Source organism: Spea bombifrons, chromosome 3, assembly GCF_027358695.1.
Source record: "Spea bombifrons isolate aSpeBom1 chromosome 3, aSpeBom1.2.pri, whole genome shotgun sequence".
Taxonomy (NCBI): Eukaryota; Metazoa; Chordata; class Amphibia; order Anura; family Pelobatidae; genus Spea; species Spea bombifrons.
In genome coordinates this window covers 82,834,796-82,860,361 of record NC_071089.1, presented here as the reverse complement: position 1 = coordinate 82,860,361, position 25,566 = coordinate 82,834,796, and the positions used below count along the sequence as shown (strand labels likewise).

The 25,566-nt window shown below is 37.2% G+C and overlaps 1 protein-coding gene across 1 annotated transcript; it reads right to left on the bottom strand.

The window, feature by feature from the left end:
• Nucleotides 1–222: 222 nt before the first annotated feature.
• Nucleotides 223–23,908, bottom strand: LOC128484051 (mucin-4-like). The gene is made up of 28 exons (XM_053460369.1): nucleotides 23,794–23,908; nucleotides 22,332–22,502; nucleotides 21,856–22,047; nucleotides 20,676–20,809; nucleotides 19,975–20,093; nucleotides 18,984–19,202; nucleotides 18,611–18,730; nucleotides 18,102–18,310; nucleotides 17,747–17,816; nucleotides 17,038–17,205; nucleotides 16,727–16,840; nucleotides 15,432–15,695; nucleotides 13,596–13,727; nucleotides 13,259–13,443; nucleotides 11,334–11,514; nucleotides 11,109–11,234; nucleotides 9,883–10,005; nucleotides 9,290–9,412; nucleotides 8,038–8,259; nucleotides 7,724–7,918; nucleotides 6,454–6,569; nucleotides 5,970–6,028; nucleotides 5,136–5,344; nucleotides 4,440–4,605; nucleotides 4,175–4,348; nucleotides 1,468–1,505; nucleotides 631–722; nucleotides 223–338 (listed from the first exon to the last, which is right to left on the bottom strand). Exons 1-28 carry the CDS (start codon nucleotides 23,833–23,835, stop codon nucleotides 255–257), a joined length of 4,047 nt encoding a protein of 1,348 aa, XP_053316344.1. The 5' UTR covers nucleotides 23,836–23,908; the 3' UTR covers nucleotides 223–254.
• Nucleotides 23,909–25,566: the final 1,658 nt, after the last annotated feature.

Here is a 25,566-nt window from a genome sequence, read left to right as displayed (position 1 = left end):
ATTACCAGTACAGAATTTTTGGCACAATGCTTTGTGATGGTAAGACATATAAACGCAATAGACTAAAAAATAAACAGTTGAAACAAATATTGTCTTTAAATAAGTATATTTAATTGCGCATGCATACACCACAAAGTGCTATAATATATTCACATCAATGTAAAAAATCTTCATATCACGCACTCTTGCCGCATATATATATATATATTCTTTTGTGATTCACTGTCTACCCTGAGATTTGAAACTGTGAAGCGCTACAGTGGGCATGGGGATTCAACATTAGTAGTTTCCAGACACACATTATAATTTTCCTGTAGTGTTGGTCTTTTAATTTTCAGCTAAAAAAAAAAAGTTAACATAATTTAGTAGTTGGAAAAGGCACTTTCATTGTATTTGTTAAATTTGTAATTTTTACAGTTGGACAGCTTAACTATTCCAAGTAATGGTTGAAAACATACTTATCCATGCCTAGAGCACGATGGAGCTTAAAACAACTGGAAAATCAAACCAAGTCACCATTTTAGCTAGCAATTATGTACATAGTGTATGTAATGTATATATAATTAATACTTTAATCTCTGCATATATAATTATGCCTTATAGTAAAGAAAAACCTTCTTAATTATATACCGGTGGTCCAACTGGTACATTTTCAAGGTGCGGTGTCCAGCTCTTCAGTTGAGGGTTACTGGGCAAATTGGTTTCTTGAAGTTTGTTAAAAGCTGCATGAAAAAAAATTAAATATATATATATATATATATATATATATATATATATATATATATATATTAATAATAAATAAAATATTCTGCAAGCATAAATTAGTAAAGACTCTTAAAATCTTTAAAAGCCAATATTTTGTTAATAGTGATTGGAAGAACTATCATGCTATTTTAATCCATTTACGGTAGAACCTATTGACTACTCAGTAACTACCCAATAACTGAACTCTGTATGAACTGTATATTCCAAACAGCTTCTTCTTCATTTTTGTTTGAAAATGCAGGAATCGGTATACTGTTTAACCATTATAATGCATAAAAATATAGTGTTAAATAATTACATTGACATCTGTATATTTTTTACAATGGTAGTTGAGAGATGTACCATTCATGTATTTGCAATATACATTTTAATGAAAGATGCTAAGAAAATGTAGGGGCAGATATTATAGCGGATCATTGACTAATATGCCTCTTTCCAATATTTTGTGCAGATAATTTCAGTGGAAACAGCTCACGCTACAAGATCTACATTCAGAGATTAGTACAGAAACAGCTCACGCTACAAGATCTACATTCAGAGATTAGTTCTGTTATCAACAAAATATTCCATTTATCACTGCCAATTAGTGGTATCTGTTTTGTAAAATGGAGATTATTAGGATATCTCGGGATATTTCTTTAGATATTGCGTGACATATAGACTGTAATTGTAAGTATAATTCCAAACACGTTATTAACTTACGGGTGATAGATTTGGATCCCCAGTAAAAGGTTATATTTCTACAGGAAATAAAAAAAAAATCAATTGTAAAAATTGCTCCAGGCTTTTACATCATAAACAAATATCCCGAAACGTACTCTTCAATCTTCCCACAGCAGTTATTGAAGTACTCTGCATAATGCTTACTGTTTGTATATGCAAACACAGAGTTACATACTTATTTGGTTAATAGAAATTTTCATCTATACATATGCTTGCAATTATGGGCCCTACAACAGTATTATTTTCATGAAAGGCACATTATAAAAGACGTCCAGTACAAAAACATCATGGTACATACTGACAGCAATAAAGTTTCTATACAGCCAATATAGCATGTCTGTGATCAAAGCAGAACATTTATCATAACTACAGGGGTTGAAGCACTGTGCCTGGAGGCCCAGGGCAACCCATGCGAACCCTTGTTCCTGTATCCTCTGGTCCTTTCTAAACTACTGTGGTGAGAGGTAAGTCGGGGCAGGTGGGGTTTTGTATATGTATGTATGTGTAGTGAGTACACATGTGTCATTTGTGTTGTAATAGTGTGTTTACATTTGTGTGAGTGTATGTTGGAATGGGGGGCATGATACATTCTTTGGGTGTTCTAACTAGACTTGTGCATTCGTCTTCGGGCGAACATGAAAACGAACACGAAGAGTGCGTTTTCGTGTTCGTTCCGAAGACATGAAGAAGAGAAGACAGTGCAGGTAAAACGTAGGCGAAGACGAAGACTGACACACGAAGAATCTTCGCCTTCGTCTACTAATCTACCCGGTCCCTCCCCCATCTAACTTACCTTATCTTCACAGCATCGCGGGAGTTGACTGAAGTGGAAATCAGAAGGTTCGTCGTCAGGGGTTACAGGGCAGTGTGAGTGAGCCTATTGGTCACCTGCAGGGTCTTCCTCTGGCATCAAACAATTGGTTGATGCCAGAGGAAGACCCTGCAGGTGACCAATAGGCTCACTTGCACAGCCTTTTTAATTCCTGATTTCCGCTCTCGTTAACCCCTGCAATGCTGCGTTGGATAACGGGAGCAGAAATCTGTAGGGTAAAGGGCTGTGCAAGCGACCAATAGGCTCACTCGCACGGCCCCTTACCACTAGTTGCTAGGCAGAAAAAAAAAAAAGCAACCTGGGACCCTGCTGCACCAGTTAACTTAAAAGTCCGTGCCAGTGACCAACAAAGTCACTGGTACGGACATTTAACTGACACAGCAGGGACACCAGTGGTCTCCCCACTGTGTCAGTTAAATGTCAGTGCCAGCGACCAACAAAGTCGCCGGTACGGACATTTAACTTAGTATAAATAGCTTACTATAACTTCGGACAGAATGCTGCCCTCTGTTGGTTTTTCATTAAGTAGCATATGTTTGAAATCCAAAGTTATTCTGCTACTCAACGTAAAACCAACAGAGGGCAGCATTCTGTCCGAAGATATATTAGCCATATGTGGCAGTGTGTTAATTTTCATTTATTAATTATTTAAATAAAATATATTTCCATGATCCGCTGGTCTCCCCGCTGCAACAGTTAAATGTCCGCACTCGCGGACATTAATTTTGTCGAACTTCCAAACTCTTTTTTTCTATTTATTTTGGGGTTTTTTTGTATTAAACTGTTAGACGAAAGGATCATGGGAATAAATGCAAATGAGCACACGGCCCCATATGGCTTATATATCTTTGGACAGAATGCTGCCCTCTGTTGGTTTTACGTCGAGTAGCAGAATAACTTTGGATTTCAAACATATGCTACTTAATGTAAAACCAACAGAGGGCAGCATTCTGTCCAAAGATATATAAGCCATATGGGGCCGTGTGCTCATTTGCATTTATTCCCATGATCCTTTCGTCTAACAGTTTAATACAAAAAAACCCAAAATAAATAGAAAAAAAGAGTTTGGAAGTTCGACAAAATTAATGTCCGCGAGTGCGGACATTTAACTGTTGCAGTGGGGAGACCAGCGGATCATGGAAATATATTTTATTTAAATAATTAATAAATGAAAATTAACACACTGCCACATATGGCTAATATATCATCGGACAGAATGCTGCCCTCTGTTGGTTTTACATTGAGTAGCAGAATATTCTGCCCGAGAATATATTAGCTATATATGGTACTGTGATCATTGGTCGACAGCAGGAGGCCCCCTGCTGGCGACCAATGGAGTTGCTGATAGACACATTTAAAGTACTGGCGCCAGAGCCGCGTTAACCCCGTATTAACCCCTTAACCGGAAAAAACGAAGAAAAAACGAATATTCGCCCGAAGAGAAGACAGGAACGGGCGAATATTCGCGGAATACGAAGATTTTTTTTCCCCGAAGACGAGCACGAAGACGAACACGAAGAGCCCCCTGGTGCCCAAGTCTAGTTCTAACTAGATTAGGGCAAAGATGGAGAAGAGAGGCTGTTTGGGGATTAGGATGGCACTGATAAGCTTCTTGGGAGCAAAGACACTCAAGCTGTTAGGGCAAAGGTGGCACTGTGGAACATGTTGCTTATGTTTGTTGAGGTAGGTGTGGGAGCGAGGAATTTTTTGCACCAGGGCTCTGTGGTTTCTAGTTATGCCCCTGGCCCAGTGGCTGCAATAAAAAGGCAGGTCAGTGTATAATTAAATGTCAGAAATGTTTCGAAACTGAAAGAGAGTATGATAATGAAAACGAATTCAATAGATCAGATATACCTGTTCGTGGAACGCTTTCTCCTTCTGCAGCAGTAAATGATTAGAATGGTTATGGCTATGATCACCACAACCAATGCCAGAGAACCAAACAATATACCGAAGAAAGCCCTTAGATTAATTGCAAGGTTTTCACAGTGGTCACCAAATGGAGAATAAATGGAGAATGGGATGCACCTATTAAAAGCAAAGAATGAGATCTTAAGGAATCAAGCAGAAGTGACAACATGTCCAATATGTTATTATATAGGTCTCAGCTTTATATTACCTGCAGGTTGGACCCTCTACTCTGTGCTGACACTCAGCATTGTTTTGACAGTAATTTTGAGTGCAGGGAGATATACAGGTGAATCCATTCTCCAAATACACCAAACTATATCCAAGAACTCTTGAGCTGTTGCAGGGGAAGTACTGCTCCAACTCACGTATAGTCACTAAGAGCAAAACACAGACACATTCAAATTCACTTGACTTGAGCCTGCAGAACAAAACCTGTTTCATCCCATAATCAAAATTACATATGCAACAATTAACCTCTCACGTTACCTCCAAAAATAAGACACATTTATAATTAAAATGCCGTTTTTTAACCTTTTAAGTCTATGCAATGAAAAAGTGTGTTTACAACTTGTGCCAGAACCTTGTTGTATTTATATGTTTATCCCCTTAAGGACAACGGGCGGTCCCTAAACCCATTGAAAACAATGCATTTTGAGCCCGTACATATACGGGCTTTGTCATTAAGGGGTTAAAGACTGGCCACATTCCTGGTTGGAAAATACAGTTTTGTTTTCAAATGCACAGATTCCTCATTTCCTGAATTTTACATATGTAATTTGTACACACACAACGGCAATATACAATAATTATACTTTATGAAAGGACAACGTTTAATTTACCTAGACTGTCATCAAAAATGGCACTTACCCGAGACCTTAGATAATGATTAAAAAAAAAAACGTACATATTTCAATGCTGGTAATGTTCTCTGCAAACATCTTCTCAAAGGAAACTAGGTTGATCTGCCTCCTTCTCCAATTTTCAATCAGGTACTTGTTGAATTCATGGACTATAGAGGGTATGAGATGTTCATTTAAGTATGTGATAACAGTTCTGTTGTTGATGTATGTGAATTCCGATGTGATACGAGCCTGTGCTTTGCCATTCACATAGCTGGGGAAGAGGAAAATAGTTATAGCAACTATTACATTGCAATACACTTATTCTTATCAAACATTCGATGAAAGGGAAAGGAAATCAGAGCACAAGTCACAAGTGTGCCTGCCACTTTTTCCCCTAACAGCTTCAGTGTCTTTGCCCCCAAGAAGCTTATGGAAAAGAGAGGTAGATTGGATTTGGGTCCCTCAAAAAATGGTTGGTATAATGTGGTCACATATAATAATATAGTCCACAAGTTTAATGTTTCTATAGTACCTGATGATACGAAGGTTTGACCTTTACTGCTCCTTTTATTCACATATTATATTCACACAAAATTGCAGATTAAAAAATCATACTTGCAATGCTGGCATCTCCATGAATATGGAGAGGGCACTGAATCGGGCCTAATGTTTCTGTTAAAGCATTTTTGGCGAAAACAATCCTTGTCACACAATGAGCTGCGGTTTGATATTTGGAAACTATCGTGAGCATCAGGAATAACCCAATTCCCTTTTTACATTGGTTTATTAGCAGTGTGAAAAGACAATCTTAAATAAGTGCATCATCTTAATGTTGCTTAAGTACAAACAGTTTAATCTGTCCATTGCACACAAAGCAATTATATTTCAATACGCACTTCAGTTGTACTTTGCTGTTCCTGTTAAAAGCCAACACAGATTTCAGGTATAACGTTGCCTGTAAAAGAAAACCACATTACTTATAACTGATTACAAGTACTCATCCTTATATGAGTGAAGTCAACAGACTTAATTGCATAGTATCTTGTTGACATCTTTCAATATATTGCACTTTACTAAACAGTAAACTCCTTTATCCACTCTTTTTTTAGAGATGGATAGCTTGTAAAACTATTTGTAATATATGGTTTTGGTTCGATTATGTCTTATTTTTAACTCATGAATTGTAGGGACACAGATAGTTGAATTTTATTCACATACAACAAATCAGCAAGGAAACTACATTTCAATAAAGCGAACTAAATTTACACCAAATACAATTTTAGGTTTGTCTGTTTTACTAAGTTGTTAAAAGTTAATTGTGTCTGTGTTTTAAAGTGCCCCTCGTTAATATGCAATGCAGCTATCTCCCCTGCTAGTTACCGTGTTGTTCACAGACTGATAAAGAAGCATGTATTCTTCAGCGGATGTATCACTAAGAACAGAGCCATCCTCTCCTTTTAACCAGAGGTGTATTTCCACTATTCTCTTGGGGATACCTGCAAGAACAATACAGGATATGAATGCATTCATTTCTCACTACTATTATTGGTTTACAACTATTTTAATCCAAATAATGAATTGCATCACTCTAGAGAACAAAGAAAACCATTTTGCTTCCAGATTCAGTTTATAGCGCTGTAGTGAGTGATGCTACAGAAGGTGATTTTTATGTGCTACACGCTTCAGCACCTGGCAGTCCCACTCTGTGATGCTCGTGGACTATTATTTCATGGCTGAACTGTTGTTACTCCTAGATGCTTTTACTCACTTAACAATAATAGCACTTACGGGGAACAGGGCAGGTCTATCAGTGTAGAAATATCAATATAACTGAATTGTGGCAAATGTAGCATCATGTGAGGGTGTCACTAAGTTCTTCAGTTCAATCCATTCTACTGCCAGATTGCTGCCTATGTGCTTGAATTTATATACCTGTTAGCAATGAGTGAAACACCTAAACTGAATAAGTAGAAGGGGTGTCCACATAAGGTCGGTCATATACTATCTCTCTATGTATCTATCTGTGTATTAGTCTATGTATCTATCTATGTATCTAGAGAGAGAAAGAGAGAGAGAGAGACAGACCCACAGGGATTATACAGACATTCACAGATATGCAGTAATTAAAGAGGCACAACCACATTTATACCAAGAGTTCTCCACATGCATACACACTGACCATACTAATGGATCCAAGCTCCTACCTGATCTGCTCCCGTAACTGCTGGCATATTAATTCTCAAAGCCATCCAGTTTTCATTCTTACTGACTGTGACATGTGACTACAAAAAAGCTGGATGACTTTGTCACATGACAGCACATGATATGACATTAGAAGCTGCCCCCATGCCATCACTGATCACACTCTAGAAATGGAGCCTGTCTGTGTCCCTACAAATACCTCTGTTTTAGGAAAGGCCTGCATGGACCAAATACTCTCCAATATGGGGTCCAGCACAACATGTACTGTGGGTCTGCTGTATAGACAAATATACAAGTGACACAAAGCAAGCAGAAACCTGAATCCATGTTGGCCCATTTGGCTAATTTCCCCGAACACTACAATATTTAGTGTTTTAGATGTCCTAGCTCAACTTATGCCTCCTAAATCAGATATTCTTGTTATTTAACATTTTGCTGTCCTACTTACCTTTGGATGGTTCTGGCATAAAGTCATTCCCAGCCAAAATGCATCTATTGTCTGTATATGGGACAGGACATTTACAGCTCAGGATACAAGTCGCCATATTAATGCTGCATACTCCCCCATTGCTACAGTATGCTGTGGGGCAAGACACCAAGCTGCAGGCTGAAGCTGTGGATGTGATGTTTGTTTGTAGCTGTCCTGTAAACAACAATGGTTAATCATGCTCAGCTGTGCCTTTTGTCTGAATGAAGAAATAAAATGACATGGCATCTAAATCTGAGAAAAAACAAAGGGCATTTTATAAACGCTTGTCTTACTTGAAAACGTAGATGAGGATAATGTGGATGGTCTGTACCATGTAGAATTGGCAGTGGCAGTGGAAATGTTCAGTGAAACAGATACAGATGACTTTGTGGTCATTCGACTTGATGGCATCATTGCTGCTGAGGTTTGTGAAGTTCTAGTAATCGTTGGTAAAGTTTGTTTTTCCGTAGCCAATTGTGAATATGTTATATGAGTCAAAGTTGTGGATGTTGGACCTGTTGTGGAAACAGAAAATGTAATTGGAGACGTAAATTTTTTAGTTGTTATTACAGAAGAGTTTTTAATGAAAAATGTGTTCGTGCATCAGCCATTCCTACTGTCATTTTTTATAATAAATATTGTTGAAATATGACTGTGCTAATTAAATTTTCAGATAATTCAGGGCCTGCTTTACAAACTATGATGATCATGTGGAGCTTCTAGTTGAAGTATCAGCTGTGGCCTGATGGGAATGCTGTTAAAGTAGAGTTGAAGACAAGCTATTCCAACAGAATAAGGTTACAAGCTCATGCTAACAACGGCGCTTTGGGTATAATACAATAAATAACCCTGTTGAATTTGTTTATGTATAATGTCATAATCGTTGTGGCCACGGTTGGTATTTAAATAGCAATGGTACTGATAACCAACTATGTGGTACTTAGCGGTGTTGGTGACAACAACAGTATCCATTGGTTTTGTCTTGTATTTAGTTATAACAAGCAACTGTTTATTTTTAATTCATTTTTAGTGTTTGTACCTTTTGTACCATTAGTAGAAATTAACTTGAAGGTTGAATAATGGGGGCTTGATTTCTCAGTGGCTTCAGTTGTGCTTGGATATGACATTTGTATAGTTTTTATTGTTGAATTAATTATCCAAGTGCTTAGACCCAGACGTGTGGTTGTTGGTGAAAAATCTAGTAGAAATATGAGAAAAATATAGTATTGATATTGTACAGTTCTACCTTCTGGAGCTATGGATTGATTTTTTTTAATGGATTGATTGCCAAGAGCCAATCTTTACAAATATGAGCTTTATACTGTGTGACCATAAATATGCCATTGATGTCCAACTGGATAGACTCTATGATTTTTATGTCCCCTTAACTTGCATGAAAAATGCATGGGATTTCATGCATTAAGTTATTTGATTATTATTTATCATATTAGTATACCGTGACCAGTCTATGCATTAAGAATAGGTTTGTTAGCCAAGTAGATATGAGTGAAGAATAATCAATATAAATGCATATAGTCTACTAACCAGAGCAGTTAACACCAGTGTATCCTGGGAGGCAGTCACAGTAATATGAACCATTTAATGTGTTAATGCAGACAGAGGTGTCCGAACACAAACTGGAAGATCCACTGGCGCATTCATTGATATCTAAGGAAAATAACACATAGACTGTAATAATTCTCACAAATATTTAACATACACCCTTTGTATTACACATTTTAAAGGCAAACACATAGCATCATCTATACTATTATTATTAAAAAAGACTTTCTCTGTAAAATTGAATAATCTACTCAATAGGAGCATGCAGACATATAGAATTAGACAGCAGATATAAACAATTTATATATATATAGAGAGAGAGAGTTTGTTGAAGTAATGCCTCTCACCTATACAGTATTTTATTTAAATCTTAATCAGTCTGAGATTCATTTAACTTATTCACTGTACCATTTCTGCTAGGCGGCTGTTCCACCTGTCTGCTTCATATTCACAGTATCTATATATTCAACTTAATGTTTCTGTGTATGCATTTATAGTAATCAATTGGAGGACTTGCATGAGAGATGACACAAGGTGACAGTTTCAGCCTTACTTATTTTTTGTTTTGTACATACCTGTACAGAGAAGATAAGGATCACCATGATAGCCATTCATACACACACAGGAAAAGTTTCCAGGTAAGTTGGAACACATAGCATTTTCCCCACATGGAGAGGATCCTACACATTCATCAATGTCTTGAAAAACATAAAAAAGTGAAATAGTGATAATAAAGAAAATAAACATATATCTTATTTGCTTGATTATAAGATGACCCTGATTATAAGATGACCCCCCAAAATTTGGATATTAATTTAGGAAAAAAAGAAAAAGCCTGAATATAAGACTAACCTATAAGAATTTTATTTTTTACTAGTAAATATTAATTCACATGTGAACTATTTTTTCATATTTAATAAAAATGAAAAATGCAGTTTTTGTCTTTTATTTGCCAACCTGCCCCCAGTTATGCACATCTGCCCCCCAGATATGCCACTCTGCCGCCAGATATGCCTTATACCCCTATATTCCACTCTGCCACCCTCATATTCCTTTTAACCCCCTATATGCCACTCTACCTCCCTGGTATTCCTTTTACCCCCCCCATATATGCCACTCTGCCTCCCTCATATTCCTTTTAACCCCCTATATGCCACTCTGCCTCCCTGATATTCCTTTTAACCCCCTATAGGCCACTCTGCCTCCCTGATATTCCTTTTAATCCCCTATATGCCACTCTGCCTCCTTGATATTTTTTTAACCCCCTATGTGCCACTCTGCCTCCAGAAAGCCCTTACACCCCCATATGCCACTCTTATCCTCCCCCTACTTACCAGTGCTTCCCTAGACTTCTCATGCTTTAGATTCTTTAGTGTGTAGTGGTGGCAGCCGGTGAAGGTCTGAGTAATGCGCGCAGACAACCTCCGCTGCTGGTGCCGGCACTTCCGCCAGGGCATCTATGAATACAGACCTCCACCGGCTACCGGAGAGGAGGATCCAGGTTTCCTGCAGCGCTGCGGGGGACCTGGATCTTAGTCTTGTAGTCAGACCTCTATTTGAGGTCTGATTAGAAGATGACCTTGAATATAAGATGATAATTATTTTTCAGAGCATTTTCTCTGAAAAAAAAACCCTTGCCTTATAATCGAGCAAATACGGTAATTTAATGAATATACTATACACAAACTATACAAAATATATATGCTATATATGTATTCCTCAGCTTATTCTAGATATAACGATACACAATATGTGTAAAATATTTATGGTAATTGACATACATTCTTTTCAGATTCCTTACCGTCACAGTGTGAGGAATTTTGTTGGGAAGATCTGTAGCCTGCGTTACAGGAGCACTCGTATCCTGCAAATGTATTGATGCAAATCTGATTGCAGTCTGATGTGTTTTCATAACACTCATCAATATCTGTTGAGAAAAGGGGATCACAGAATGAAATACTGCAACGTCACCAGTAAAACATTTACATTACTGTCATCCATTCAAAAATCTTAAAAGTTTACTCACCGGAGCACTTAACGCCATCTCCAATCAACCCTTTGGGACAGGGTGAACACTGACAACCTTCTAATGGAGCCAGGTTATCTACACAAGAAGATGTATTAAAACAAATGTTTTGCAAGCAAGCATTGAAATCTTCAGTGCAGAATTCACCTTCCCATGCATCTGAACACTTGCAGACAGCGGTCTGAAATAAAAATGTTAGAGATGGAAAAATATTGAAAAATGTCAATATTTGTTACTAGTTTGTCTGACCAGTTTATTTAGGAATGTTTGTAATTGTATTCAAAACCACAAGAACTTACCTGATGTGAAATGATAGAACACATTAGTTATACTGTTAGTTCATATGGTGAGAAGATTTTGCACCAAATATACTTTTTATACATTAATTCTGTTATCAGCCAGCATGGTCTATATAACATTTTGTGAAAGACAAGTTGAAAAGGCATACATTCAAAGAATATGTTTGATAACCTCCCATGATTGGCGTCAAGGTGTAATTCACATCATGTTATACATAGTTACATAGTTCATAAGGTTGAAAAAATACCTAAGTCCTTCAAGTTCAACCCTTCTACCTAACCTTTCTATTCTTGATCCAAAAGAAGGCAAAAAAAAAACCTAATTAAGCTACTTCGAATTCTGCCATCAGGGGAAAAAAATTCCTTCTTGACTCCAAGAGGCAATCGGATTTCTCCTTGGATCAATGTTTAATCTACATGAGTGAACATTTTTAAAGTAGCTATTCTGCCCAACCACGAGACTTCATGCTTAGCATATTCCGCAGAGTCTGACTCAATAGTTGCAAGGAGGGGGATGTAGTTGTTAGTGAATAGGGAAGAGAAGGGGTATGACAATTCTACTCCCAAGTATTTTAGACTAGCTACCTGCCAGTCAAACCGGTATTGGGACTTCAAGGATGTTAATTGCTGAGGGGGAAGGTTCAGAGGGAGAGCCTGTGTTTTAGAGTTATTTAAATGATAATATGACAGCTGACCGTATGTGTTGATGTTTTCCATAACTGCAGGTAAAGATGTTTCTGGCAGGGTGAGGGAAAGGATGACATCATCCGCATATAGAGAGATGAGATGATCTCTACCATTAATACTCAACCCAGAAATTCTGTCATCTAGTCGAAGGGCCTGAGCCAGTGGCTCCATGGATAAGATATAAATTAAAGGGGAAAGAGGGCACCCCTGTCGTGACCCATTTGTAATATTGAATAAAAAACTATTGAAAGTAATCTACATGAGTGACCATTGCACATTATATAACTAACTGAAAAAAATGTTAAAACTGAATATAGTAATAGCTTACACACCTCCGTGAAAAGTGTGTTGAATACTTAGAGACCACTCTATATATTTTCCTAAAAAGAATCAAGTCCCTTTAAAAAGCCTCTCACGAAAGCAACATTGTTTGCTTGGTTTTATCTGGACAGCTAACTTTGAATATATGAGAAGGTTACTATTTCAGTGTATCTATACACACATAAATTAAAATTCAATGTCTCAATTGTCTCCCGGACTAGGACTGGCCCTCTTGTCTAGACGGCAGCTAAACGGGGCTATGTAATGCAACTTTACAGGATCCTGCAGTAAGCGCCCAGAAAGTTCTTTAAACATTAAGCCAAACGGAACACTTGTGAATAATTATGTTATGGAGAGCTGTGTCCATCCCAATGGGGTCTATGTTCAGTAGTGTAACTAGGTGGCAAGGGATTTAAATCTAACCTATGAGTTAGATGTGCTTAAGAGCCTTTGTTTGTGATGGTCTTCTGTGGAATAACAAAAATGCCATGGATTCTTTATTATTTTGTTTTCTACGTTGGTCCGTGAATGAACACTCCACAGTTAAATCAGTGAGAGTAAACCAAGAGGGGAGCAGAGAAGTGAAAGATGTATAGAAAGCAGTGGTTTTACCATTACCATAAACTTGGAATTATCTTTCTGGCTTCTCAGGATGGCATTATTGTAGTCACAAACCCCATCATTGCTACAGTTACAGAGAATCAGTGTAAGTCCTAACTCTGCAGTAGCAACTGAGTTATTGGCTCGAATCACTGCAAACACCGGTGCTGAAGATTTGGGCAGCCAGATCAGAGTTCCATTTCCTGCATCGATAAACATGCATAATGTCAAGTATGATATATCAAATGATGCCTTAAACACCAGTAACAAGCCAGACATTCATCTTGTTTTTAAAAATATATCCCTCAGTCCTTTAGACTTTGGTGCCAAAGGTATTCATTACTTTTTTGCCTACCTGTTATTACTAGATCACTGGAAGTTGTTTCTAGGTTGAGTTGACCAAATGAAACAGTGTAATCCACCATAACTTGGGCTCTCAGAGATGTCATTATGGTAGAAGGACCAGAGATGTTTGGTGGAAAACTCTCTATGGACAAAGGAAAAAAAAGCGTGCGTATATAGGTCATAGATTGTATTTACTTTTAAATACGCTGGCAGAATTAATATCATGTTGTGTTTCAACACCCACAAAAGCATTTAATGTTTAAAATAGATAATGCCAGAAGAGAAGGAGACTGTGACTCTATTCGGCTGTTTTACTTCTCTAAAAAAAACAGTATTTAAATCACATTTCACCTCAATTTCACCTCCCATTTCATCTAAAGAAGTCTTAAAACGTATTATCTAATACCTTGCTCTATGAATATAGGCCTACTAAAAATAACAAATTGCCAATATTTCAGGGAACCATGGAAACAACCCTGTGAACGGCTGCTTGTATGGCCTCTGGACTTCACACCGAGTAAAGAACAAAGCATCATAGAAGAGAGGGGTATATCTCAAGCACTAACCAATGATTTCTAGAGCCACATTCTGGTCTACTCACTGTTTACTTAGTTTGTTTAAATACAGAATGATAATTGTATATGTTCAAATGTCACAATAATTCTCTTTGGTTAAAACAATTGAGCCACATCTGGCATTTCATAAAATATACACAAAGTAAATTTGCACCAGCAGCCACTGAACTGAAGGTCAATCCTTTTGGCACTTCAGACCATGCCATGTCCTTTAAAAAAAGAGATATCTTCTTCCTACGGAATGTACCTGTGCTTGAGAACTTTAGTTTACAATAGCTGTGGTAGTAAAGATTAACCCGGTCTACAATTCCTATGGTGTTCAGCCAGTAATGGCTGACTATATATCAAGGGAGTGGCAGTAAACAACAAAAAAGTCATGTGTACGATAGGCCACCACAAGCCCAGTCTATAACTACAATTCCCATGAAATTTAGCTAGCAATATGGCTGCCTAAATATATATTTTGTCCAGTTAAGAAGGGCCCTTTCTAAACAATTTTAAACCGTACAAAGAGCCAGGAACCAGGGGTTGTCAAGGCCCCCTAAAGCTACAGATGAGACCCCTGTAGTTACACCACTGGCTGCAGTACCAACCATAATGATATAAGGCTAACCTTTGGCACACCAGTTGTTGAGTACTAACTTTCCCATGATGCTTAACATAACAGACTGGCTGAGAGTCATAGGGAATATAGTCTCAACAGCTGGAGTATTAACTAACTCCAGGTAGAATACATGTTTGAAATAAACAACCTTGTTTCAGCAGTATGCAAACTGTGTCTCTGCCCAGGAAGGGACTCCGTGCCTGTGAAGGAGCAGCTGCCAAAGTGAAGGGGAGGAGACCAGGTAGAGGGAGAGGAAAAGCTCAGTCCAAACCACTTTGACAGCATGGGTGTACAGAATTAAACAAAAGCTTTCTTGCTGCACATCCCTGACTACAAGCTTTCATTTTCCTAGTTAACCTACTATAAACAGCCTACTATTTTGCCCTCCCCTGCTACTGCTCAAGTAGACCTCTTTGAATTTCCAGGAGATGGCAAGTGTCCCCTTCCCCTCCAAACGCCCATTGACACAGGTTATAGATTATATTGACCTGTAAAATATTGGCATAATTAATATCATGTTGTGGTTCAATGCTAAACATTTGTTTACACATACAACACTCACATTTGATTTACAAACAATTACAGTTGGGAACTTGTTGATACATTATTCTCATATATGTAACACAAGGTTTTATATACATAGGCTGTATATATAAAATCAACTCACCCATGATGATTCTTTGACTTGTGAAAGCAATATCAAGTTCCTTTGTTTTTATACCCAAGGGAAAGTTCCCAGTACTCAAAATGTCGAAGACACAGTTTGAGTTTCCTGCACATGTGTTATTAGCTTTCTGTAACATATCAGGGTCACTAGCTGACAACAGTTCGTCAAAGAAAACTGGTATAAAGGTATTGTTGTTGTAAGTGAACCAAGTCTCTCCATTGCTTGCGTTATAGGTAAAGACACTATTTTCAGGTGTAGTTTTCCCTATTAAAAATACAGTTGGACAAGATTAACCTTGGGAGCCATCACAATAAAAAAAATTTGAAACTGATACACAAGCTATTATGTAACTAAATTATGATCAGATTTCTAACAATTGAAGGAAAAGTTCTGCTTCAACTTTAAATGGAAAAGACGGACCAGCAGTGGCATCACAACCCGGGTGCGGGGGGTGCGGATCGCACCCGGGTGACACCTTACAGGGGGTGACACCACACCATGCAGGAAACTCTATGAGAGTGTAATCAACCTGGGATCACAATACCATCATACCATCATACGCTGCTCCTCCGGTTCTCCGGGTCTAGACCCGAATCCTTCGGGTCATGGGAGCGGGGTCTTGACACGTCCCGCTCCCCGCCCATTTTTCCCTTCAAATGGGGGTGTTTCCCGCTGCTGTCACCGGGAATGCCCCCGATGTCAGTGGGAACTCCCCCGACGTCAGCGGGACCGCCCACCAACATCAGCGGGAACTCCCCCGATGTCAGCGGGACCGCCCATCAACGTCAGTGACACCATGTGTCATCGCACCGGGTGACACCAACCCTGGTGACGCCACTGCGGACCAGCAGCTGAAACAGGAAAGTGTGTTGTATGAAGCTCAATGGATGACTATAGGGCTTATTCTCCCATAAGCAACTTAACATGATGTTTATTCACTAAAGCAAAAATTGGTAGGACAGTTTTGCCTTTTTTAATTCATTCATTGTAAAGTATACAGGGCTATTCCTGATAATTTTCTCCAGAAGAATAGCTGAGCTGGCCCTGCATAATGCATAGTTCAATCAATTAGGTAATTTTCAGGGACTTATACATGGTTATTCCTCAGGCAGAGGCTCACTGGTTTTGGCACTTAATAATTTAAATTTAGATCAGTGAAATGAAATGGCAACTGTCCTGGAAACACTCCTGCTGACTCCCTCTTTTGTGGATAAATCCCATGTCCTTCTAAAAGCTTGCAGTTATTGCTATTTTTTTAATTAGTTTGTGCGTATTTGAAAAAAAAATGTGTTTACATGTCATGCCAAATGTGAAGATCTCAGATTCTTTTAGCTTCTTAAGCCCACTGTATGGTAATATATTTCCATCAGCAGAAAGAAAGTCATCATAAGGATTTCCATTGTACAGTCCTAAAATAAAGGGGGGGAAAAAGATCATCTTTAAAATCTTTATTATTACAAAGGGAAAACAATGTAAAGTGAAATGCATTGTTAACATGCAACCTAACACAATTTCTGAATGAAATACTACTGATTTAACAGACATGGCTCAATGGAAGAAACATAGTTTAACATGATTGTGCAATTAAATGTATTTGTCCACCTACCAAGAAGTCCCTCAGTCCTGTTTTGGTATTTTGGATTCAAAGTCACTACAAAATTCAATATGCCCATATTGGCGGTAACCGAGACAGAAATCCCGCTGTCAAAAGCAGCTTTGGCTTCACCTTTTGCTGTCCTCTCCAGTGCCATGTGCTCAATGTACGTAACATTTTCTAAAACAAATAAAAACGAATCAATATTCATACGTCTTTTTTGTATACATATAAAAGTATTGGGATACATATAGCAACACACAAAAGAGCTGCACTGCTATAAAGAGAAAGTAAATAAATTCATTTTATGTTTCAAAATATTATAATATTATAAAGCATTATTTATAGCATTATTTTGCCATTCATTTTTTCTTCATACTGTGATCATGAAACCCCTCTGAATTATTCAGTATTCAGAATTTCTCTCAATTATTGTTTTAGAGTGGCAACCCTCCAAACAAACATTCATGTTTTTCCATGGCCACTTTAAAATCTTAAATGTTTCAAATATTGTTTTTCTTTGTATCCCTTAGAAGTACTAATAATAAATGTACATAAAAGAGCATGATATCCCAAGACTAACCATGACAATATGATGGTTTGAGTTCCAAATCCATATTTAATTCAAACTTGAATAACCATGCATATTGCAGATTGACAAACAATCTTTGCAATGCCCCATTTAAACTTCTTCATGCACCCAATTAAGATTGCGTCATACCTGTGAGAGGAACTGTGGTCCCATTGTAACTTAAAAGAGTTGAGTTATCATTTAGTAGAGTCCATTGAACCTGTAAGAATGGGACACAGTGTCAGTGTAACACAAGCAGTAAGGCTGGTTTTTGTGGCAGACTGGCAGTGTCCAAAATATTAATAGGTAAGTCAATGGGTTATTGTTTAGGGCTATGGGCTCTTTTCGTCCTGATGTATGTAGTGGTATGCTTAAGATCTTACGTGACCCAAGTAAAGGTAGTAATGGTGCATAGATTGTGCTATTTGCCATGGGCATTTGATCTAAACCAACCTTGACAAGCAAAAAGCAGAATTGAATCTACTTGTCAACTTTTCTATAGTACCTGGTCACCAGCAGAAGTATAGGCTGCCAAACCCACAAAGATAGTAGCATTGCTTGTTCCATTGCCAGCAATAGCAGTGCGTCCCTGGAGTTTGAAGACAACAGTATTGTTCTCATCTTTGATATTGGCTAAGGTGAACTCACCCAGACCATTAAAAGTGTATGTCACACCATCCAGTGTACTGATGTGAGGATCTCCAAAGAGAAACCCTGTATGTAAATAAAAGAGCATATGTTTATTTATTTATTTCTATTTATGTACTCCCCTACCCATGGATATCAATGATCATGCATATTGCGACCTGTATTAATTAGTTAGTATTTTGTTTCAGATCTAAATACTTAAATTAAGTACATAATGGTGACATTTTCACCTATAAGGATTTGTTTTGTAATTTAAAATATTGCTTTAAGTATGCCACACATTGTGATACCAATTACTGAAGTCTATCTAACCTCACTAATATTCTTAAGTTGTTAATTGGAGCATGTTGTCCCGAGTGTCCTTACCAATTTGAGGGGGGACATATTGTTCACAGCGATCTAGTGGCCTTTTCTCCCTGTAGAGGCCACACAGATAATTGGATCCGGAATATCTACAACATGCATTGTAGGGATCGACTTCTTTAGCTACAAATAGTAAACAAAGTACAAGAACAAAATAAAGTTTATGTTGGCATTAAAACATTAGTAAATCACACTATTAGGAATTAATGCGAAAAAGTCTTAACTATAAAAATATTACAGAGATAGCATGCATTGGATACTAGCTTCATGTCCCTTAATGTCTATCATGACAAGACTAGTACTATCCAAGCATAATTTTCAGGTTTTTTCATTCTATACTGTATCCAGCTTTGTATTGTGATGACATAAACAATACCTCTGTAAATTTTTCTTTGGGTTGGAAGGACCATATTCCAGAAATAATTAACATAAGCCTTTGGATTTGACATATAACCCCAGAAGTCAAAATATGTCCATGGTGTTGGAAAGTACTGTTCCTTCTCTCCATAGATCAGTGCTCCAGACCTGCTGTAGTAGCACCTGGTGCCAGCTCCATTTTCAGTAGGGAACATGTTTTGCATAGTCATGTACTGTTCTACAAAAGATTACCAGTGAAAAAACAAATATAAAACTCCAATGAAAGTTATACATCAGCCCAATATAAATAACAATTTAATACTTCACAATACTTGACAAACAGACCAGACAGATCAAAAGGTTATTTTTTCTTCAATATGTATAATAATATATACATATAATGATATAATAACATATATTACCTTCTTCCATTAAATGTTACCTGAAAGACTTTTTAAATCGAAGTCATAATACCAAAGGTTTAGTCCATTGGTGAAGGATGAGTCGAATGTCGCCTGTCTATATGTGCATGGGCATGGAGGAGTATGTAATTGTGAACTTGGACCAAGTTCTTCATAATACCAGTTTAAACACTGTAGTCGAAAGTTTACAGTTCCTTTGGTATTACTATCCAGACGATAAGCCCACCGACCCTTCTTCCCTAATGGAAAGGGAAAAACTTTTACAAGATTTAAAAAAAGGTGGTATGACCTCATATTTTATGACTTAACAATAAAACACGTTTATACTTCAAATGATGAGAGTAGATGACTACCCCTTACGAAAAAATTACCGCAGTTTTTCTGAGGTAATTACTGCACATTTACTGCAGTTTTACTGCATTTGTACTTCACTGTACTGCAGTTTTACTGCAGTTATTTTTGTACGGAAGTACAAATGCAATAAAGCTACAGTACATTGAAGTACAACTGTAGGTTTGCAATATAAAAAAAAAGTGCAGTAAATGTGCAGTAAAACAGTAGTACTACTTTGCTGTGTCAATATCGTACCTGTATTATAGCCTATAGATTGGTCTGGAGTATATATTTCCTCTTTGCTTCTAGTTGGATCTGTCTGTGGATCATTAAAAGCTGGGAAGTTTTTTGTATTGCTTGGTGAGGAAATACCACTAGAAAGACAAGTTTGATAAATTACACATGCTCAACATACCAAGGGAAGGGTTGGTACCTTATGGTCCTGGGGCACATAAAGGTCCCAGCACCTTGCCTAACAAACACACTAAAACACACACTTACTATAAGACGCTCACTAAAACATCCTTACTTTATCATCAGATTTCATTTTCATAACACCTCTCACACATAACACCTCATTCCCTCACAACTATCACACATCATACCTATCACACACACCTCACTCCCTCACATCTATAACATTACACATCATTCCCATCACACATAACTACCATCACACAAATCAGACTTAACACCTCACTTGCTCACACCTATCACACATCACACTAACATAACAACTCATTCCCATCACGTCCACTATGATCCCATCTCCGCAAGTGGACTGTCAGATTGATCTTGTTTGAAGAACCCTCCCCCCGCCAGACTGCCTCAGAAGAGCATTTATTTTCCTCCAAACACCATGCAATCTACTTCCTGTTTCCCTGCACATAATCACCACTATCATCTTGCATACTCACTCTGTTTCATAACCCTGTAGGAAGAAGGGGGGACTCTACCTGAAATAGCCCATTTTTGGTTGATGCTGTGATGGCAGAGCATTGTGTCTCCATCTCATTCCACCATCTTCAAACAGAGTTAGGGAGAATGAGGAAACACCATTTGTAGCCAGGACTGCTTGAAAAGTGTTTGTCTAGGAGACAAGTTTGGGAGAATTTGAAAGATTTGTAGCTATTGTTTACTTATGTAAAGTACATTTCTCAGCTAAGATTGACCAATGGAGATCACAATATTCAATGAAACTATGACAAGAACACTCCTAAAGAAATAAAGATTTGCCTGCACAGATATACATTGACTTACCTCCGTGATTCTCTTTATTATGTTTTTGTAATGGACGACAATAAATTTACTATAATTGTTTTTATACGGATTTGAATTCAGCCTCAATTCTTCAGGGGTGTCAATGTTCTTGTGACGATCAATTCTATGTTTGCTTTTAGGTTAGCTACTCTTGTCTGAGCACTCTGTGAGGCTTGTTTTGCATATTGTTGAGATATTGAGATACATATATCCTCAGACACTAGCAGAGAGGAACCAGCTCTAGAGAAGGTATGTGTACTACCTGATTAATCCAATGAAGAACCAGCTCCTCTCACCCAGTTTCCATCTGCACCCAGGTAGAATGTGCTCTGATTGGCTATTCAGAGTCTTTGTTCTTCCCTTGTTTCACCTCCCTCCCTTTCCTTTTTCCTTCATATTACTTAGAACATGTGTATGGTCACAGGCCCCATAGTGCTGGTGTTATTATTATTATTATTTTTATTATTATTATTATTATTATTATTATTATTATTATGTTATATTTGTGTTGATGTGGAAAAGTAATTGGGCACATGAAAAAAGGTTGGTTTTCGTAAGTGAGTAAGGGCTCTAACCTGGCCTTGCACGTTTAAACATGAAATCAGAAACATTATATTTAATATTTAATAAGGATGCGTTAACCTTTTTTAAAAAAATATTTAATATTTATAGTACAAAATAAGCAAAATAGGAATAGTTGTATACAGATTATCTTGTGAAACGTTCCAACACTTTCATTATCAATCCTTTTACATACATACCAAATATTAAAATGTTGTACACTATTAGAGGAGGGAATACAATTACAGATCTACTGAGTATTATTTGCTTAATATGATAGAGAGTGAAACAGCAGCTTTAATCCTAGTTACTTACATAGTTACTGTATGTTCTCTTATTGGCATTTGCATTATACAAACTGAATGGGAGGACATTATCCCATGTTATCTTCACAGCCCAGGTAGCGGAAAATTGTTGTTCAAGAGAAGAACTGAAATAGGTGTTAATGGCTTTCTCCAATGACTCCTTAAATGCCTTGTCTGATACAGTTCTCTGGAAATCATAAACCTAACGAAACAAAATGGAATTCAGCTAGTTACATTGAAATATGTAGCCTATGGATGTAAAAAATAAAAAAAAAAACATAATTCAAATGTGACCAAAACTTTCATTTTATTTCTGCTTAATCATACAAATTATACCATTACTTGGATATAGGAGAGGAGTTAGGAGGGGATGCCCACTGTCTGGTGACAGATTTCCCTAACGTTACTAACCCTTGCAAAGAGTGAATGTCTCTAATACTTTTAAGTTACAACAGAATTTTCCTCACATTTTGTATCTGATGTTACCTGGTAATATAACTCTCCGACATCTCCTGATAAGTCCACATCAGCCCAGAAAGGTGCAATCACCGGTGGTGTGACAGAGTCATTACTCTGGAATGTTTTGTATGGATAGCTAAGGACATAGATTGGATCGTATGAATTGCGCTGGAATATGATTACACCATTATCTGTGAACTAGAGAGTGAAAAGAAATGAGTTTTTCAGTCATACAGTCAATTAATTAATAAAGACACAAACATCATCATCTATAATGCAACTTAGCAAACTCTTTAGTTTGAACTTGCTAATGAGATCATGGTGACTGTAGTGGTCCCTTAAAACTGACGCAGGCAAATGGGCCAAATTTGACCCATACATTTTCAGGCAACAAATTATGTTTCCTGCCCATTCCGTTCGGCCAAAAATTTGGGGGCATTCGTTACTCAAAATTCATTACCCGGTTCCCACATTCACTCTCACTCACTCTCTCACACACTCTCATTCTAATTCACTCTCTTTCTCACATTCCCTAGATGTTTCCCTACCTTCTTTGCCAACCACTTGCGCTTCTGGTGACCGCTTCCGCTGACCGCTACCGCATCTTCTTCTTCATCCCCAGTTTTTATCTTCTCCCTTCTCTTCTATCTATTTATGAATCTGCTATCTTTAATCTTCTATCTTTGTCCACATCTCTGTGGACATAACCCAGAGGGAGAGGGCAGAGTTCAACTCTGGCAATATGACATCGCTTCCGCCGACGTTCTCTCCCCGATTGGAGGACCAGGGAGACAACTTTACTGGAAGTGCCGCCATACCCGCGTTCAACTTAAGGCAACATGATGTCCCCTCTCCGGAAGGGAAGATTGGGGAGAGGATGTCACCAGAAGCACTGTCATTTTGGCTTAAGTTCCCGCCAGGTTATGTCCACAGACATGTGGATGAGGATAGAAGATAGGAAGGATACTGTTCTAGTAAATAAAAGGTGCAAAATATCTACTAACAACAGATTACCGCAATGGCGGTTTCTCAATTTAATATTTTTAAAATCATATTCAATTTGATAAAGCACTCTGTTCTTAATATATATATATATATATATATATATATATATATATATATATATATATATATATATATATATATATATATATATATATATATATATATATATATATATATATATATATATATATATATGAAAATATGTTAATGGTGATTTCTAAATTGTACAAAAAATATAACAACCAACATAAGTTTAAGGTTCACTAATGGTTGAAATGGAGCACTAACTTATCTGTTTTTAGAATCTGCTATGTGTTCATATACTAACGTTTGGGAAATTATATTCTAATTTGTTAATGTCTCACCAGACAGTTTCAACCATAAAAATAAAACTAAACATTAACAAAATCCTTACATTACTTTTTCTTTCCCATTGATATCCCTTTAAATTAATGTACAAACAAAGCCTAATTCACATACTTACATAGAGGTTGTTGTAGAATACAGAATCAAATGGGAATCCCATAGGTATATTAATTAGTGGTGAAGCAAAATCTCTGGATCTCTTTGTTGCTCTTAAGTCTCCAGCCACTGGTCCATAATTGAACAGACGGATTTCTAAGTGGATAGAAGTCAAATTCAAAATTACAAAAATAATTTGTTCATTTACTTAAATGTTGAAACGTAAATACAAAGCAATATGTAAACTGACAACAATACAGTGCATGCAGTTTGATTATACTGGTTAAGTTTTGAACTTATTGCAGTAATGAGTTGAAAAATGAATCCTATGTCTAGTGACTGTACTATTACCTTTGCAAGTAAACCCATCTCCTTTATAACCTTCCATACAGCTGCATTTATAGGAACCCATTGTATTCAAACATACAGCATGTGGGTCACAGTTAGTGCGACTTTGGGAACATTCATCCACATCTAGGAAAAAAAACAGATGACAACTGATACTAATAAGTAATTAAACTGGATAAAAGACTAAAATGTTTTAATGCAGCCAATGTAAAACACTATAAGAAATAAAACAGAAAGAAAGAAAGAAAGAAAGAAAGAAAGAAAGAAAGAAAGAAAGAAAGAAAGAAAGAAAGAAAGAAAGAAAGAAAAAGAAAGAGGGAATGAAGAAAGAAAGAAACATGCAGGTTATTATGATTATTGATTTATACAGTATAGTACCATCTTATTCCCAATAGGTAAATAGGAAATAATTCGTTTTTAACCTGCAAACCATTTTGGTAGCACTCTTCTGAACTTTCTTCAAAATCTCAATATGCTTCTAGAGGTGGGTCTCTAGAGCTGTAGTCAATACTGTAGGTGAGGTCTGACCAGACAGAGATCTGTGTAGTGGCAGAACCCCCCCCCATTCCTGCTACTAATGCCTCTAGCTATACAACCCAGCAACCTACTTGCTTTTTGTGATGATTTATTGCATTGTCTGCTTATCTCAGAAATAAATACTCCTAAGTCCATCTCACTGACAGAACAGTGCCCTCATCGTTGCATTCTGCCTTTGGAGTTTTACATCCCAAATGCATTGTTTTACATTTTTCAACTTTAAACTGCAGCTGCCACAATCTCGACCATTCTTCTAATTTACTTAAATCACTTTCCATTTGGCTTGTTCCACCAGGAATGTGTACCCGGTTGCAGATTTTGTATCTGCAAAAAATGCATACCTTGCCATTAAAGTCTTTTGTAACATAGCTAATAAAAATATTAAAATGTATGTGTCCCAATACACATCATTGAGGTACTCCACCAGTAACAAGAGGTCTCCTGCCACTCAACTGTTGTGTTATACATTCAAATATTTTAACATAGTAGTTTTTGCTATCATACTAAACATATGGAGGGATATCTGTAAAACTGCAGTTGTTGAGATTTCACATGTAGATGTGCCCCAATGGTTTAAAGCAGCATTGTTCGACTGCAGTCTTCGATGGCAGCAAATGTGTCAGGCTTCCTTGATTTATATATTACATAACTGAAAGCTTCACAGCAAGACCTTAGGATACCTGGCCAATATTGCACATTTAAAAGTCCTTTGTACTATGAAGATTTGGTATAACAGCATATGCTGATAAATCTGTTGCTTTAGTGTTAAACAGTTACTCCGATAATGTTTTTTCACTTTCTAGCTATTAATTATTCAGTAGTTAACATGTTCATAACTGAACACTGTTAAATAATCCTTACCCTCAGAACAATTGGTTCCATGCCAGCCCTTCTGACATCGACAGGAAAA